General features: G+C 31.7%; 1 protein-coding gene across 1 annotated transcript in view; it reads left to right on the top strand.

The window, feature by feature from the left end:
- Positions 1–4,305, top strand: part of LOC117180706 — a 78,709-nt gene extending 74,404 nt beyond the window's left edge. The window contains exon 3 of the mRNA XM_033373194.1: positions 3,890–4,305. Coding sequence (XP_033229085.1) covers positions 3,890–4,058 — 169 coding nt within the window. The 3' untranslated portion in view covers positions 4,059–4,305. The remainder of the gene's footprint in view (positions 1–3,889) is intronic.
- Positions 4,306–19,091: the final 14,786 nt, after the last annotated feature.

Below are 19,091 nucleotides of genomic sequence, written 5' to 3'. Positions count from 1 at the left end.
ATAAAATAGACGAACTGCAAAACTACTAAATGATAGAATTCTCAAGTTGAAAAATTCCAAAAAATAAAATTTGTGAATAATAAAATTCCCGAAAAGATTTTAATATTACAGAACTAAAAAAATTCTTAATAATAAAATTTCCGATTGGGAAAATTTGGAAAAAAATTTTTTGAATAATAAAATTCCCAAATGTTTAATCAATTATTGTTATTTTGAATTCAAACAATTATTTAAGGAAAGTTTTAAACAAGCAATTTAAACATTAAAAATTGTATTCTTCGTGAACTTTCTAATTCAGCAATAATAAATCTTTTAACATTAAAAAACATTGTCGTCATAAAAATATTGTATTATTGCATTTTTAATAAATAAATTATTATTTATTAAAAAATGAAATTGACTGCTTAAATTCCAAATTTTCTTACATCGTATAATTTATATTCACGAAGTTTACTACTCGGGAATTTTACAATTCGAAAATTTCACAGCGTTGGGAAATTTTATTTTTCGGGATTTATTATTTACAACGAATATTTTCTCATGAAAAATAAATTGTGATGAGAAAAAACATTTCTAAGTGTGTTCAAAGCGCTACAACTTCAAATAAAATAAACTTCACGACTGTTAATCGCTTTCAACACCGCGAACAATGTTTTCACATGAAATCAAAATAAAAGAATGCTTATTTAATTAAAACGAAAAACAAACAGTTTACCTTAAAATTTTTTTTTTGATTCAATAGGGCTTTTGTTTGAAAACTTTCATTTTTTAGATACAAGGTGGTATGGGTGGGAAATTTTCTTCGGGATAGAAATATTCAATAAGAAAAATAGTTGGAAATTAAACTTAAATTAAATAAAAAAAAAAACAATTTTAATTTGTTATTTTTTATTATTTCGCAGTATATCTATAAATGGCTTCTTTTGTGGACATTGGTTTCTCGGAGCATGCAATCCCAGAAAGATAATTTAAGAAATTGGATGTTAGCTTATATGTAAAGGTTTATCTTGAAAATAAAAAAATCCTTTACTCTTGTGTGTCAGTTGGTTAATTTTCCTAAAAACCTTACTAGACTAATTGTCGCTAATCTGTGATCCCTAATTAATTTTTTAACTCTTGTACAAAAATCAAATATTCTGAATTCAAAAAGATTCTTTTACAGAAATTTAAACCATGAAAAAGTTTTCGATGAATATGCATGCAGAAAGCTGTCATCCTTGGGTTGCTTCGTGTTCTTAAGACACATGAGAGTTTCCCCTGCCTCTTGCTTCGATTTAATCGTGTCCTGCGAGCACGCGAGACGTGGTCATGGGTGTGATTTACCGCGGTTCTACTAGAAGCCAGTGTTATTTTTAGATAGCAGTTGTTCCCAGTGGGATCATGCTATGGCTGTTTAACCCTTTTTAAAAAATGATTTATAGCATATAGGATCTAGCATTGCCGATCGGAAATATTTCGATTGATCTTGAGAAAACTTCTGTGCAACTCACAGGAATCTCTTCCCTCGAGGGAACTTTGTATAGGGTTCTATTAAGTCAACTGCTACCATCTCTTAGTGATTTGACGGTTGCTTAGGTCTCCTCTCCACAAGGGTGGCCTGCAACTGCGGTATTTTGGAACTCGTAACTTTTCAATTCTCTCTCAACAACCATCACCCACCAGGTCTCGTGTAATTTACAAAATTATGAAAGATCCACAAGGTACGTTTGGAAGAAGTTATCTTCCTCCAAGAGGCGACATTCTTTATCAACGATTGACTTTCAACTGGCAGCAACATCGTGGAATCTATTGTTAGCTTGCTGAGCCTCCTGGAATTTAACATAGAAGCCTTAAGCTGAAACACTGGCGTGATAAGTGCCAGAAGACTTGGGTATTGAATTTACTTTTTGGGAGGTGGCGGAAGGATGCAGATGAGCTTAATCGTCAACAGATTCGATCGTTACATCTTCTTTTGGGCATTGTGCTAATACTTTGGGTGGAGCCGTTGAAGCATTTGCACAATGCCGGTTGGTGAAAATGAACACTCCGAGATGACATGCCAATCTTGCCAGTTTAGCGTTAATAGTTTTTAATTGTTTTAACGAATTCAAGAACGTTGCGTTGGCGAACAAGGTGGAAGCTCGAGGAACAAGATAGGTCTTGTACTTTTTAACACCCAAGATAATATCCGATTAAGTACGTTTAGCCTGTCTTCACCGAAGTTCAGTAGACGAAAACAATTGGGTAGATCATACAGCACTTGGTTTTCCCAGTAGATATGCAACTCAGTAGGAGTTTAAAAAGGAAGTCCTGTTCATCATTTCACGAGATTCCCAAATCATTGGATCCCTGATCCAATGATCCTTTATGGATACTCCATCAACAGCAAGGTCTACAAGATCTAAATAATTCTCTCAATTTCTAAACTGTGCCTCAGATAGATAACGAAAATGCATAAAAGTGTCGGTTAATGCGGTATCGTAAAGTGCTTGGATGTCGTATCCGGTGAAGCAAGAAAGAACTCGCGACAGTTTCCTATTAGTGATAGATGCAGTTTCACGATAAGCTGTAGGATTGTCTAAAGAGCGAGATGAAGGCATGTTTGGTTTTCGCGAACTTTCACGCTGCGAGTTTTCTTTTTCATTTATTTTTAATTCTTTGTTTTTTACGAAACAACCACGATTGTAACATAAACCAGGACAATGCCGACGCGATGTTAGTTTGGATACATTGTTTTATCTTGGGAAATAGATTTGACCTCCGGTTTTGTCTCATTCATTCTTAATATATCTGCTTCGCTATATCTGAGTCTATAGCACATGTGAACAGATCTGTAAATGTGTGAGGCGAAGCAGCGAGAATACCCTGCCTTAGAGTTGGCTGGTCAAACTTTATCAAAGTGTTGTGGAAAAAGCTCTCTGAAGCAGTCTAAACCAAAGTCGAGAGTCTTTTACGTATCCCATAATTAAGTAGTGTCTTCATTCAGAGCCTGCTCTTCGATACAAGTGCGAATGCTCAGAGGAACGTTGGTAGCGACGAAGTAAGCCTGTGGTTCTTCCGGGAAGCGTAATGAATCCTCAAAATGGCTTCCGTCGATTTCTGGTGCAACCGAGCCGGCAATTGAAGCATGGCCTGAAGTTATGTCAATAAATTGGCCCAAGGGTTAGGAGGTAAAGGCTGGTTAGCGTTTAAAAGGTTCACTCTGGGCTGCACTGGATTTTTTCGACATTGCTTAACCTGTAAATTACCTTGCTGGTATCCAGGTAGATTCTCAACTAAATAAGGAAGGCCTGGAATTCCTCCATTGAGTCGTGTTCTTCACCAAGAAGTGAAGGAACTCTTTTCGATTAGACTGCCTATTAACAAGGTAAGACTAGCGTGCTGGCGAATAAAACGTCTCAGGAAGACCTTTTCCGGTACATTCTATTGTTAAGCGACACCAGGTATTGTTTCTCACTCCCGGAAGTAAATACAGGTTTCTTGAGAATTCTACCGTCCCTAAATGCCCTTCCGTCAGGAGTCCCTAAAGTCATTAAGGCGAAACCAACCACAGTGGATCGACACTGGCAAAGTGGGACTGACTAGCTACAACCTTCTAGAGGAAAATGCTGTCCAACGTTGAGTGACAAAAATTGTGATCATCCCTAAACAATTAAATTGAGAGAGATGTAGTGGTGAGTGGTGAGAGGTGTTGCACGGGATCTCGAACTCTTGAGCGATTGGCCGATTTCTCAGTTACCTAAAACTCAAATATCAGCAACAATAACACCCGGAATTGTTTTTTCATGGTTTTATCAAAAAGAGCAACTTAAAAAGTGTCGAAAGCTGTAAGAACCTTGATTTAGATTTTTTAGGTAAACCCCCTTTCTTCGATGCACGTCAAATATTTAAAAACAAATTATAATTATAGCGAGGGCGCTCGAGGTAGGAACAGTGAGTACGGAGTACGGTGTCCCCACCAATCTGTTGCTTTTCCAATTCTGGGATCGGGCCAATCAGCGGATCCTCAGCTGCTTCCTCTTCCACCGAGAGCCTCGCTTCGAGCTGCCTGTCTGCCAGTGCCAACTTTGGCATGTTGAGCTACTGCGCTTGCCTGGTGCAGCCACCCTCTCATTGGGCGCTTTTGAATTTAACCAAATAATTTTAAAATAAATATATTTCTAACATTTAATATAATTTTCATGAATATTCGCATAATCTTATGTAAAAATTTCTTGTGCGAAAATAAATAATGCTAGGTGAATACGGAACGAAAATCATCATTGGTGATAATAAAATTCCAGACAGTGTCTACTGGTACTAAAAGATTCATCTATTTATACAAAAATTTCCATATACACATGACTCGTTAAATAAACATTTTTGTTTTTCAAAAACCTTTGTGAATGAAATATAAATTCATCTTTTGAATTTAAATAAAATGTGCTATTATTTACCAAATATATGCATTGGTATTTTTTCTAACCTTACACTACAAATTACGTTATTCCTAATATTAATGTACAATTTATAATTATAATTTATTTTAATTTCAATAATTGTTAGTTATACCCGGTTTGAATCACGCTAATTTTACACAAATCTTATACATTCTCTGAGGAGAATGTAGAAACTTTAAAATAGACGATTTATTTTTTACCTCAACTAAAAGAAAAATCATTATTAAAACCATTATTATTTCTGAGTATTAAGTAACTTTTAAACAAAAATAAATAATATTATTTGAAGGTCCAATATTTTTCGTTTGACATAACGAGGCAAAATAATTACATTGTGACTTTTATTTTCAGATTCAGAGAGAGATACCAAAAAATTCCCCATTTTTGGAGCTTTTTTGCGATAGTTGTATCAGTTATTGGAGAAGGTGTTTTTTATCAGGCTGTTGAGTTTAAAATTAAATAAGTTTGATAAAACATAATTTTTTCGTTTTGTTAAAAATGATAACTTCTATCCAAAAATAATTAGTTTAAAATTAAACTTTTGTAACGAAAGTGCGTTCTTCGGGTTGAAAATTCAACTGCCCTCCTGTTTTTGGTTTGAAAATTCATCTCTCATGGTATTTATTTAATCTTCTTCAGTTAAAAATACAATTTGTTGGTTGAACATTAATTATTTTGATGAAAATTTGTATTTTCAGATTGAAGCTTCAACTTTTCCGCAGAAAATTCTTCTTTTTTCGGTAGTAGTAGAGCTATACTGATTCTGGACAACTTACCGACCGACCAAGGTGCGGCTCTATGTGAAGCTACCGACACCATGGATTTACAATCAGTCGGTAATGCAGATTCACCATCGGCCATTAAAACAGGTTCACCACCTATCGGCAATATAGGCCTCTGTCACGGATAAAGCGTCAGTCTGTGCGCTATTAATCTACCTTACCGACAAAATACCTAGTCCTAGTTGGCAGGGACTGAGAGTGAATCCCGAGTGAGCCGAAAGTGATGCTGTAAACGCGCTCTTTAGGAGATATATTCTGTGTGAGAACGGTAGCTTGAAAGAGACATCAACCAATCGCTCAGGATCTGAGTTATCCATCCGCAAACAATTGGGGAAATGATTCAGGCAGGAAAGTTGGTGCCTCGAACGAATCCCGAAAATAGTAATTCTTCACTGAACGAACTCTGCCCCCACTCCCCCTGGCGGACCGAAGGAACCGAATGGAGCCTCTACAAAGTACCTGTAAAGACCCCATTGGGTCCCCATTCGGTTCCCTTTTAAAAAACTCGAAAAATCAGCAAAATCAACTTTTAAATTGTTGAAATTCGGATTCTACGTTATAATTCCCTATAGAAGGCCACCGAATAATCGCAATAGTTTTTTTTTACAACGGTAAAAAGTTTAAAAAAATATAAGACGTATAACGCCTGTTGACTGCTACACTGCAAACGCATCGCCTGTAAGTAGCCGTCAACAGGCGTTATACGTCTTATATTTTTTTTAACTTTTTACCGTTGTAAAATAAACTATTGCTATTATTCAGTGAGCTTCTATAGGGAATTTTAACGTAGAATCCGAATTTTAACAATTTAAAAGTTGATTTTGCTGTTTTTTCGAGTTTTTTAAAAAGGAACCGAATGGGGACCCAGGGGGGTCTTTACGGGTACTTTGTAGAGGCTCCACTCGGTTCCTTCGGTCCGCCAGGGCCGGTATAGATGGAATCAGTAGAGGATCGAAAGACTGGAAAAATCGGACTTACTGACTCTATATAGGATTTGAATCTTCTAGGGAGCTGAATCCTAAGAGTAAAACCCCTCTGCTGTTTCTCAAGAGATCGATCTCTTAGTGAGTCAGAAGGTACCGTTTTTGATGAGTCTTTTGGAAATCAAACTTCACTGGATGGCGACACGTACAATATATTTTCTAATTTTGACAAACAGTCACCAGTTAAAATTATTGTCGACTAATGCATTGTTATTATTTTTTTCATAAATCATCATTAATCAGCATTTGACAATTACCTCTTTGATAAATAATTTGAATTATTATACACGATTTTCTTTTGTTAAAATGATTAATTTCCTCAACTACACAAGGCGCAAAATAAATGTTTACGTAAATTCGAAATTGGATAAATACTGCAGATTTCTTCCAATGTAAGGATTGCCTAGAAAAAACATGAACACATTTTATATTACCAAATTGGCAAAATATTCCAATGTTTTTAAATATATTTCTTTGTCTTGTTTTAACAATTCTTTATCATTTTCTTCTCAGAATCCATTTTCTGCTTTCTTGCGACAATAACTGCATACGTTGAATACAATTAAATAAAAGGTATTATTTTATACGAAAATAATTCGGAGAAGTATTGTCTAATTTTTAAGACATAAAGGTGTTTACAGAAAAAAAGGTAATACCTAAACATATAAAACTAGTCCACAATGTTGGGAAATTAAATGCTTCGCCTTATTTTTCTATAGTTAAAATATGCGTGCTGCAAAGGTGGGTATTATTTAACTGAGTGTGAAATTTTTGAAGAAAATTATTTTCATGTAATCACTAATTAAAAACTTCATGACGTGAACAAAATAGAAGCATCGTGACACTTATGTATGGAAAAGTATAATGTTAACATTCAGTATAATTGTTTACAAAATTGAGAATTTTGTACAAAAAGAACTGTACTCTTCTAAAAGTATTCATTTTTCATAATTTACGGGAAAAAATGTTCATAGCTCGGCGATTAATTACAATGTTATGCAAGATTCCTTTTTGCACAAAAAAAAGTGTGCGGATCTGGTAACAAGACACATGTATTCCTATGGATTTCGGTGCGCTCAATTCAAATTCGTTATCAAAAATCACCCATCACGTCATGGTTGTCCCATAACCTCAAAAAATGACGAAAAATCATGCACTGAGATAAATAAATTTCAAAATAATGCCAGTGATGCAAATTTTTCCTTCAAAAACATGTCGACACCTGTGAAGGTTTAACCCTTGCCTGATATCAACTTATTTAACATAACTTTACCCAACAGAACCTGACCTCATCTAACCTGAATTAACAGAAATTTATTGAACTATACGTTAAGCTCTGGAAGCATATTTTCCCAGTAGCAAATGTGTGCTACATCGAATGGGTCAACTCGAGCCTAACCTAGAAATAAATCTAACCTAGCCTAACCTAACCTAACCTAACCTTACGAAACACAATTAAACTGATTGTGTTGTCCCGTTGTGTTTGCGGTACCGTTTGAATGGTGTTTCGTGAGGTTGGGTTAGGTTAGGCTAGGTTAGATTTATTTCTAGGTTAGGCTTGAGTTGACCCATTCGATGTAGCACACATTTGCTACTGGGAAAATATGCTTCCAGAGTTTTACGTGTAGTTCAATAAATTTCTGTTAATTCAGGTTAGGTGAGGTCAGGTTCTGTGGAGTAAAGTTATGTTAAATAAGTTGATAGCAGGCAAGGGTTGAACCTTCACAGTTGTTGACATGTTTTTGAAGTGAAAATTTGCATCACTGGCATTATTTTGAAATTTATTTGCCTGAGTGCATGATTTTTTGTCATTTTTTGAGGTTCTGGCTCAACCATGACGTTATGGGTGATTTTTGATATTGAATTTGAATTCAGCGCCTCAAAATCCATAGGAATACGTGTGTCTTGTTACCAGAGCCGCACACTTTTTTTGTGTGGCTGTGTAATTAATTAAGAAATTACTGTGTCATTGGATTGATATTAAACAGCCTCTTGCGGTGGTGCGGCGGCGCTAGTAGTAACTTTGTTCTAGCTGTTTTCACTGTTGTATGCCTTTTGTCATGTAGAGCCCATACACAAACTCTTAAAAATGTTTCAAGAAAACGGTTTAATTATATCATTATTGTGAATTGACACTGCGATTTTTTTTTAATAGTGTTTTCCTGTTTTTTTTTCGAATCACTTTCATTAATTTATAAAAAAATTTTGAATTAGTTCCTAAAATCTTTAAAAAGTGTGAAAAATTTTAAAGAAAAATTTTGCCATTTTACATAATGTTATAAAAAATTCGAGTAAGTTGAAGATATATTTAAGAGTTTTGAAACGATTTAAAAATATTTAAAAATTAAAAAGATTTTTTAATAATTTTGTAAAGTTTCATGAAAATGAAAGACCTTTTTTCAGGTTTCTAAGAAAAATTAAAATAAATTTTTATTTCCAAAAACTAATTTGAAGAGACTATTTAAAAAGAGTTTAGAAGATTTAAAAAATAGTCAAAGCAGAATCGGAAAGATTTCGAGGCAATTTTTTTAATTTTGCAGAAAAATTAAAAATTGCAGAAAAAATTAAAATTTGTTTAGAAATTAGAAGGTTTAGAAGGTCTGATAAGATTTAAAAAAAAAGAATTTTCTTATATTCGTTTGAAAATTTAAAAAATTTTTTTATTTAAAAAAAAAATGAACTTTATGAGCAAATTGAAAAATGTTTTTCAGCATAACAAACGATTTCCTAACATTTCTAAAAATAGTTTAGAATATTTTAAAACAAAATGTTTTAATTTGGCAAGATTAAAAAATAAAATCGAACAAAAATTGGACAAATTCAAGAAATATATAGTTTAATTTAAAACAGTTTTGACTGTTTTCAAGAGAATAAACAGATTTTCCTAAAATTGCTGGAGAAATTTAGCAGATTGCAAGGTCATTTTTAAAATTTTGGAATATGTGAAAATTTTGCGAAAAATTTGCCAGTTAAAAATAATTTCAGGAATTTAAGACGTTTTGAATAGATTAAAAATATTTGAAAACTCGGAAGCATTTTCGAAAATGTCTCAAATATTTATTGATTCCTTTTTGATTTTCGATTAACATGAATTTTGTCAAAGATAACAAAATATTCATTAATGGTCTTTCATTAAGAGTGACATGCAAATTTTTTAATATTTTAGCTTAGTTGCATAGTCTATTTGATTAAAAAAATATCACATTTTAGAGTTCGTTATTTCATTATAATAGAAAACAATATCTTAGGATTTATCATGTACATTGTTTATCATCTATAGATATAATAATTATATTTATTATATAGTAGCATTATATTTTAAAAGGACAATATAAAAAAAATTATTGGTTCTTCATCACTATATTTAAAATTGTTGGAATATCCGGGACCAACACAAAATAATGAAAAAATAAATAAGAAAATCATAAATTAGCAAGAAAAAAATTGCCGAATTATAAAATAAATGAGTTGTTAAATTCCCATGAATATTTCTATTCCTGAAATTTAAGTTTGACGAAACTTAAAATTTGCCGAAAATAAATAATAAATTATTAATTAATGATTAATTACATTTTTTGCCTTATTTATAATTATATTAATGGCTCATAAATTAATTATCAATTAACTATGTTCAGCAGTTCTAAATTTAGAGAATTGTTTTGAAGTCGATTTTTGACACTAATAAAGATAACCTAAAAGTTTTGAAACTTAAAAATCTTATTTCAAACATAATGACTTTTCCCTCAAAAGAAAATTATTTTTATTTTTATGATTTTTTCCGTAAAAAGATTTTTTATATTAATAAGGGTAGTTTTCAGAATTCCGTATAAGTTAATGACAATTCAAGGTAAATATTAAACAAATTTAAATTTATTGCAAAATATGTTCTAAAATCTATCAAATCTTTGAAATCTTATTCAATTCATTTTTTCTTGTGAATAAACTCTTAAAAATTTATTGAAATATTTAGAAGGTTTGAAAATAACCGAAAATGATTAAATTTTAGGAAATCTGATTAAATTCCTTGAATTCTTTCCAAATATCCCGAAACATTTTCAGAATTATTTAAACAAATGACTATTGTGCATAACTATATTCGTCTATATTAATGCCAGATAGTTGCAATGTTTTTTAATTTTTTAATTTTTTACCTCATTTCACTTACTGAGATAATAATTAATGCAAGTGAAAGAAAGCAGTTGTTTAAACAAATTAAATAAGCATTAGGGAGAATGATATTTTAACTAATCTCTTTATTATTTATGAATATATTTCTCTAAAATAAAATAAAATAAAAAACTCCTTAAAATACTCATTGGATATTTACAACAATATATTGTATAAATAATTAATTTTTCTAAAGTAAATTAATTATTAACTCACTTTAAGTAAAAAGTAGATAAATAGTTATAAACTGAAGAAACAACCGCAAGCTTCTATCATTTTGTAAATTTTATTTTACTGAAAATAATAATAAACTATGTAAACAATTAAAGTTGAAACATAAAATAATCAATTTCCTTACGCGAATTGAAAACTGGACAAAAAGTAGGAAATTTTCGATAAAACTGCAATGTGAAAGTATTATTCTAAAAAAATATCATTAACAATAATATTTTATTGTTCAAATAATTTTGTTTTTAAGGGTAATTAATTATAAGCTCACTTTAATTGAAAATTGGACCAAACGCGAAACATTTTCGTTAAAACTGCGACTTTCTTGCTCTATTCTAAGAGAAAATTGCTAATAATAATTATAATAAATTGCTTAAATAATTTATCTAAACATCCAACTATCCATATATACAATTTGCATTAAACAAACAGCAAAAAATCAAAATTAGCGACACCTTCCGAAAATGCAAACATTTTCTAAAAAAATGCATGGGTCTGAAACGACCCATGATAACTGGATCAGATTAAGTATCAATTCAATTTACCTATTATTGAAGATTCGGAATAAAATTTACGAAATCATCTTGAGCCACCTCTAAGTTTTTTTTTCAGAATGAAAAAAGTTGATTTTTTGTTTGGATGCCAATGAATTTTCGGGTGACAAGCATAAATGTAACTTCTTTTAATTTTCATCGAGTTCTTGAATTCTCCGATTTTTCTCTATTTTGAAAACGCTCTAAATATTTTTATTTTGTTGAAAACTTTCTGGCTCAGAAAATTGACCCTCTGGGGCCAGATTTCACATTTGGATTGGAAAAAAATATTCAGGACTATAAATAATAATTTTAAAATAGTTATAAATATTGAAATGTGAAAAATAAAAAAGTTTCATAAAACGACGTTATGCTCTACTAACCTCTCATCTCTATTTAAACAATGAGAAGGCCATGTTGAGAAATTTTTATAATGACTTAATCTGTATCAAGTTTTAAAACATTATCCTCTGAATTTTCAAAGAAAGTTAAGAAAAATGAAAATTCTGTACAATCTTAAAATTATAATAGATCGAAATAAGCCATTAATTAAAATTGAAATTATTTAGAAAATTTTTCGAGAAAAAAATGGTAATTCCGAACTTGAACAAGGAATTTTCAAAAGAGATTTTTGATTCTGACTTAAAACCGGGATATTCCGAAATAATTATATTTCTGATTTAGAACCGGAAATTAAAAAAAAGATTATTCATATCCAGAATAAGGAAGTTTACAAAAGAATTATAATTCTCAATTGGAAGAGAACACGCAATTTTCGGAAATAAACTTTTAATTCAAATCTGAAACAAGGAATTTTTCAAAATTATTAAAATTTTGAATTCGAATGGGGAATCTTTTAAATCAATTAGGATATCAATTCAAAACCGAGATTTTTTGAAGAAAAATTATAATTTATGGCTGGAACAAGATTGGCTTGCTTCAAGAATAGCTGCACCACAATATAAAATTTTTTAAATTAAAACTTAAATACGTCAGATATCTTTTTCGATTCTTTAACGTGCCAACAAACAATTTCCAAAAACAACCTTCACTATCAATAAAACTACTCCCTTTGTACAAATTTAAATTCGAAAAAAAAACAAAGTACAACAGAATTTTTAGCTTATTTTGAACTCTTGAATGCAAGATAAGAAATTCCAGAAACCACCCCCTATAAGAAAAAAACTACCCCTTTGCCAAAAAAGAAATCTGTATATAACAAAGTGCGTCAGAATTTTGGGTTCATTCTGGGCTCTCGGATGGCCTGAAAAAAATTTTCCAAAACCACCCCTATGTACCGACAACCATCCTCCTAGTGAAAACTCAAACCTTGAAGAATCCAAATAGAAAGTCGTATTGGTCTTTTTTCGGGCTCTCGATGCTTGGAAATTTTTTTGCAAAAACCACCCCAAAATTTTTAAGTTAAAACCTTTATTTATAGATTGAAGTTTGAATTTTTAAGAGCCCAAAATTCAGAGACGCTATTTACGATGTAAAATTCTGAGAAAAATTACACATTAATATGCGCTTAGTATCAAGGGGTTATTTTTCAATGTTTAGAGTGGCAGCCTAAAAGGTTGTTTTTTAACGCTTATAGTTGCAGCCAAAAAATCTTTGACAGCATTTTTGTTAAGTCCAAAAAAAAATTTTTTTTGTATTTCGCTATGGACACTGTAAAATTCTCATAAAGATTATTTTTTAACAAGTCTCATCTGCCTGGAACCAGGGGGTTGTGTTTTAACGCTAAGGCTTGTAGCCAAAAAATCTTTAACAGCATTTTTCGTGAGCGCAAAATTTTTTTTTTTATTTCGCCATGGACACTGTGAAATTCTCATAAAGATTATTTTTTAACAATTCTTATCTGTCTGGTACCAAGGGGTTGTTTTGAACACTAAGGATTGTAGCCAAAAAATCTTTGACAGTATTTTTGGTTAACCCAAAAAAAAATTTTTTTATTACGCTATGGTCACTGTAAAATTCTCATAAATATTTTTTATTAAGTCTTATGTGGCTGGTACTATGGGGTTGTTTTTTAACGCTAAGGTTGTAGCCAAAAAATCTCTGACAGCATTTTTGGTGATCCCAAAAAAAATACATTTTTTTTTATTTCGCGGGACTTGACTTGGGCTATAAACCGTAAGAGGGCGTGAGCGAAACAATTTGCGAGCGACGTTAGTCTAAGCGTGAGTCTGGAAGTAAAACAACGTTTTTCAACTAATATAGACTGTCTTTTTTTCAAATAAACTATTTTTGCTTGAATTTCTACAATCTGAAAAAAATCTAAAAGATACTGATACTAAAAGAGATATTCAGAGATGTCTCCCTTTTTCGCAGTTTTATTTTTAACCATGGTTACATCAGCCATTGGAACAAGTACAAGTAAGTTATAAAAGATTTGTTTGAGGTAAAATTTATTCATTGAAAGAAAAAATCTGCAAGTTAATAATATTTAATAGGTCTCAAAAAATAATGAAAAAACTAGAAAAATTATACACGGTGTTTTTCTTAACATTTTGGTATAAAATGTATGTATTTTGGTGTAAATGCTTCTTCTTTGGTACAGCTTCTTAGTCGAAAATTCAACTATATTGTAAAAAATTTATGTCTTTTTTTACAAATTTAGGTTTTTTGTACAAATTTAAGTTTTTGGTACAAATTTTTAATTTGAAAAATGGTTTCAGGTCCTAGAGATATACAGGGTGGACACGCTGGGGCTTACATACATGGCGAGTTGAATGCTACCTGAAATGCACGACCGCAGGGGAGAAGCCATTATACAGGAGTATTTTCATATTTCGCGCCTTTAAAGTTGCATTCGGATCCGCCATTCGGCTAAGTCCGTGCATCTTCGGATCAAGTTTATGATAGTTTCCATGGTTGCGTTCGAAACTTCAAATGGTTATGTTCAGATTCACCTGTTTTCCCTAATCGCTGTCAGTAAACGTAGGCAATGTTAATTTAAAGTTTACGCATGTAATATTTCATTCACTTTATTTGAAACATATCCTATATATTCATAACATACCTTTTTTATGCAGTAAAAATAAGCGTTAAAAACCATTCACTCTTCGCCCACTGGAAGCGCAGAATATTATTACTATTTTATAGTATTTGTCACTTAGCAGCCATTCTATAATGTTATTGGCACAGAAAAAAATGACGTTTACTTTTCAGTTCACATGTCTCACTTCATTATTAAATAAACACTTTTATTATTTGTAATTACTACATAACATAACCTATATTGTTTGGATACTTGTATCCGTTTGAAGTTTCGAACGCTACCATGGACACTATCATAATCTTGATCCGAAGATGCAAAGACTTGACCGAATGGCCAATCCGAATGAAACTTTGAAGGCGCGAAATATGAAAATACCCCTGTATAATGGCTTTTCCTCTGCTGTTGTGCAATTCGGGTAGCATTTAAATCGCCATGTATGTAAGCCCCAGCGTGTCCACCTTGTATGTGGACCAAATGCATCGCAAGGTTGCCAAACGAAGTGTAGAATAACATGCAAAAATCACGACAATCCGCCAAAATGTAGATATCCAGTAAGTAGATTCTGACAAAGATTTGAATTTACAAAAAGGTTTAAACAAATTATTGGCAATTAAGGTGAAATAGGACTGAAAATAAAAAATAAAAACAGCAGAAAATTTTTTTTACAACAATTATTTAAACATTGTTAAAATTTAAAATGTAATATTATATCATTGCATCCTAGAATAATTATTAATTAAATAAACAATTATTTTATTTTAACAGGACTGTGCGCCCATAAGATGTGTTTGTTACTCTGGGTTTGTACAAGATGAATCTAAAGAAATTTTTACGTGTGTTAAACCCGAGGAATGCCCGTTAACCAGATAAAAAAACAAAAGAAACGAAGCTGCATTGTATTTCATTTCTTGCATGAAAACTTTTCTTTATTTTCTTAAAGGCTTTTTATCAAATATTGTAATCAAAGCTCCAAATGAGATTTCAAATCTAATGTCACCTCCACTCTTATCACAAGATAATGCTTTAAAGTGGAAAAAATACATAAAATCATTGCCACAATTAATCTATTTTATCTTTCCCGAAATCTGTGACGTTACATTTTAATTGGAAGTCATCAGCTAATAATTTGTGGATGTTCAATAATTTAATACATTTGATTGAATTGATTTAAAATTTTATTACTCAATTTTGATAATTAAAGTTCAGAGTCTGTACGGTTTTCCGAGACTGTAGTTCATTTAGCTTAGACTTCGTTTTCCTAATATTAAGAAATAATTTTTTTGGGTTTAGTTTTTTATTGTATGTATTTTCTGAGATATTTCATCATATTGAAGACTCCTTGCCTACACAGATTTAACGAGATACTTCAAAGTATTAATTTAGATGCTTTTTGTTAATTTTAGATCCTTAAACTATTTGAAATTTCCCGCCAATACTACTGACGTGTGTCATCCTAATATAGATTCCAAGCACTGTTCCTAATAAGTCTTTAAAGACGACTGTATCAAAAGATACCTGCTATTTTAAAAAATTCTCCCCTCGTCAAGTCATTCTTCCCTTTTAAGAATGATGACCTTGAAGTGATAAAAAATAATATTTGGGTTCCAATCGTGTAAAAAAAACTATGAATTTTGCCGACGTTTTGTGAACATTGCAGTTCACTTCTTCAGGGCTGATACGATGCAATGTTCATGAAACGTCGGAAACATTCGTAGTTTTTTTTAATACTAATGGAACCCGAAATAGCACTTTCTATCAAAATTAATAATCGTGAAAGCATTAAATCTATTCTGACCTTGAAGTGTTTAATGAATGATAATTTCCTTCTTTAGTGATATCATGTAGCTGCTGTTGATCTTGTTTTCATAGAACCAGTGATCTCCAAGCAGAAGATTCTTTGAAGGCATTTCACTGTTTTTTGTAGTGACTATCTAAGTCCTCGGCAACCAGATCGTTGATTTATATGCTATTAGGGGTCTGATCATTATTGTATTTAACCAGTAACTATCAATGGGTTTTAAATTCCTCTTTCTGGTAAAATGCATCAATTTCATCTTGGCCGGGTTAACGAACAAACAACAGTCCCTGTACCATTGCTCGACTAGGTTGAGCGCTAACAGCATGAGTTCCACTAAGGTGCCCTCATGCTGCCGTGATACCCGAATCTCCAGGTCATCTACATAGCCTTGAGTGTAAAAACCGGGTTTGTTTAAAGACCGAATAAGGTCATCAGTAGCAAGCGCCCTCTGGGTAGATTAAAGAACTCATCCCTGTATAAATCTTCTTGAAACTTTGGCTTTAACTTCCTTACCATGAAGCGAAAAAGGTAACCTTCTATTTCTCCAAATGCTGAAATTGCTACCCTCTTCGCATTATATTATTAATATGGGTGGTGAACGCTTATGGAACGTCTGTTGCAGATCTGGCTTTTTGTTATCCAAATTTATTCCTATAGAGAAGTTTATCCGGTAGTATTTTCCTTTTCAAATGATGATTGGTCGAAAGGATTTTGCCTGAGAGTAGGTATTGTTCCGTCGCAACATAGAAACTCGAACGCCTCCTAGGGCAAGGCAAATAGTGAATCAGAACAGGTATACTTATCAGACTTTGCACTAAAGATTGCATCAACCTTCATCCAAGCTACCGGTGTGTATCCTATTGCTACTTGAACCTAAAAGATGTTGTACAGAGGACCCATCAAGGATTGTAATACTTCTTGAATTAATACAAGAGATATTTATTATCTTCTACAGTCTTAAATAGTTTGAACTGGTCAACCACTTATCTAATTTTTAAATGAGTAACATTACGACTAGCTACATGCCAATCTTTCATTCTGGCTCTGAACAATGATCCTTCTGATGAATCTGATTCATGGCCTCATGGTAATATTATCACCCTCAGTCGATAAGATAAGTTACTCTTTAAAGTTCTCTAAAGTATAGCAGTGTTAAGTATATTCTCAATTTCTGATAACACCCCATCTAGTCTGGGATTCCACCAGACTGCATCTCTGTCTGTTTAATAAACACAAAGAGGACAATTGTCCTCAAACGCTTTGTTCATATCTTTTTGCTTGATTTCGACTGCATATTTTATTTATTCGATAGACTTGATGCCCCCATGTGTATCACCCAGTAAACTGTTGAGATCCTTCCTATGAGTATTTCACTCAGTTTCTTCAGGGTTCCTATAGCCTTGAACCTCATGTCTTTAAGCTGTCAAGGAGAAGCTTACCGTCTATGATACGCTAGTGACGAATCTAACGATACATGCCATCCATTAAACACTTCACCAATACTTAATGAACATAAGGTCAAATCAGTTACCTCGAAAAATGTAGATGTCTTGGTAGGTAGTTACATTTTTTGAGACACTTGAATTATAAGCATTTGTAGGCTACCAAACCAACGTTTAATCTGCTTATCAATTCTCAATCGCTATTTGGGCCGTAGGCCTTTGTTTTCCTGTTTCCAAACTCGCTTTTGGTCCAACAGGGACCTCGAAATAGGCATTCAACAAGTCCGTGTTAGCTAGGCTCTTGCAACCTTCTACTATAATACCAGCTTAAGACTCTCCACAAACTACAAGGTGTTACAGTTTCTAAGGGAGCTTTTTATATTTTATATTATGATAGTATTTATTTTTAAAAAATTGATATATTTTATAAAAAAGAAAAAACAGCAGTTGCTTATGACTCTGTGTGACAAGTTTTTATCAACAAATTTTCCCAATATTTCGAAAACTCCCTGTCTTCATCATCAGGGGAACTCATTGGTAACAATTCACATTCTAGAAAAGGTATAAAGATAAAACAAACTTATTAAACTTATAATGAAATAATAAGGATAAAAGAGTGATAAAAACTTAGGAATTAAACACAACATTCCATGATGTCATTTTCGGAGTTAATTATTGGAATCAAAATTAGATTAGAAGGAATTTAATTAAAAAAAAGAGGAAAATTATTTTCTGTTTAAGTTGTTAGGTAGAAGTTTTTCCTTTAAGACCTGTTGGTAGCACTATTAGTTCTCCTACATATACTTTGTCTAAAATTTTTAATAATATTTTGAATTCGGACTTTCATAAAGTCAAATCTTTTATAAATAATTATATTAAATTGAAACAAAATCTAGAAAAGATCACTTTTCCTTCTGATCATATTATGGTTTCTCTTGCTGTTACTTCATGTTTTACTAATGTTCCCTTAGATCTTGTTCTAAAAAATATTTTAAAAAGGTGGCCTGATATGGAGAAAGTTACTGCTTCACCTTTAGATAAATTTCTCGAAGGAATGAAATTCCTAATGGATAACACCGACTTTCAATTTCATCAAAATTTTAAAGACAAACCTTTGGTACTCCCATTGGATCTCCTATTTCTAATAATTTAACTGAATGGACAGTGCAAGATTTAGAGTCAGAAATTTTTCATAAATTAAATTTCCAAATTATTGCATACATTAGATATGTCGATGATATATTTTTAACCATTCCTAAAGATTACAATTCGCATATGAAACAGAAAATAGTAATACCACTATCTTTCTTAATATTAGCATTATAAAAAATAATAATGGCTCCATTTCTACAAATTGGGTTCGCAAATCAACCTACTCTCTTCTCTCACTCAACTTTCCTTTAAAACATACTTTTAACAAAAAAATGGTATTTTAAAGAACTTAGCAGATTCAGCTATTTTGCTTTCTGGCAAAAAATTTCACAAAGATAACTTAAAAATTTTGAAACAGTATCTTTTTTTAAATAATTTTTCACAATATATTATTGATAAACATATAGATAAATAACATTATAAAAGAATAATTTGATTCAAAAAGCAATATTATTATTCCTTACTGTGGCAAAATTTCAGAAAATATAAAAAGACTTAAAAACTGATAAAATTAGCACTACTTTCAGTATAAAATCTAAACTTGATAAAATGATTAAACTGGATAAGAATCAATTAGAAATCTT

Source organism: Belonocnema kinseyi, chromosome 9, assembly GCF_010883055.1.
Source record: "Belonocnema kinseyi isolate 2016_QV_RU_SX_M_011 chromosome 9, B_treatae_v1, whole genome shotgun sequence".
Classification (NCBI taxonomy): Eukaryota; Metazoa; Arthropoda; class Insecta; order Hymenoptera; family Cynipidae; genus Belonocnema; species Belonocnema kinseyi.
The sequence above is the reverse complement of the archived record's forward strand: the minus strand, read 5'-3'. Positions and strand labels throughout refer to the sequence as shown.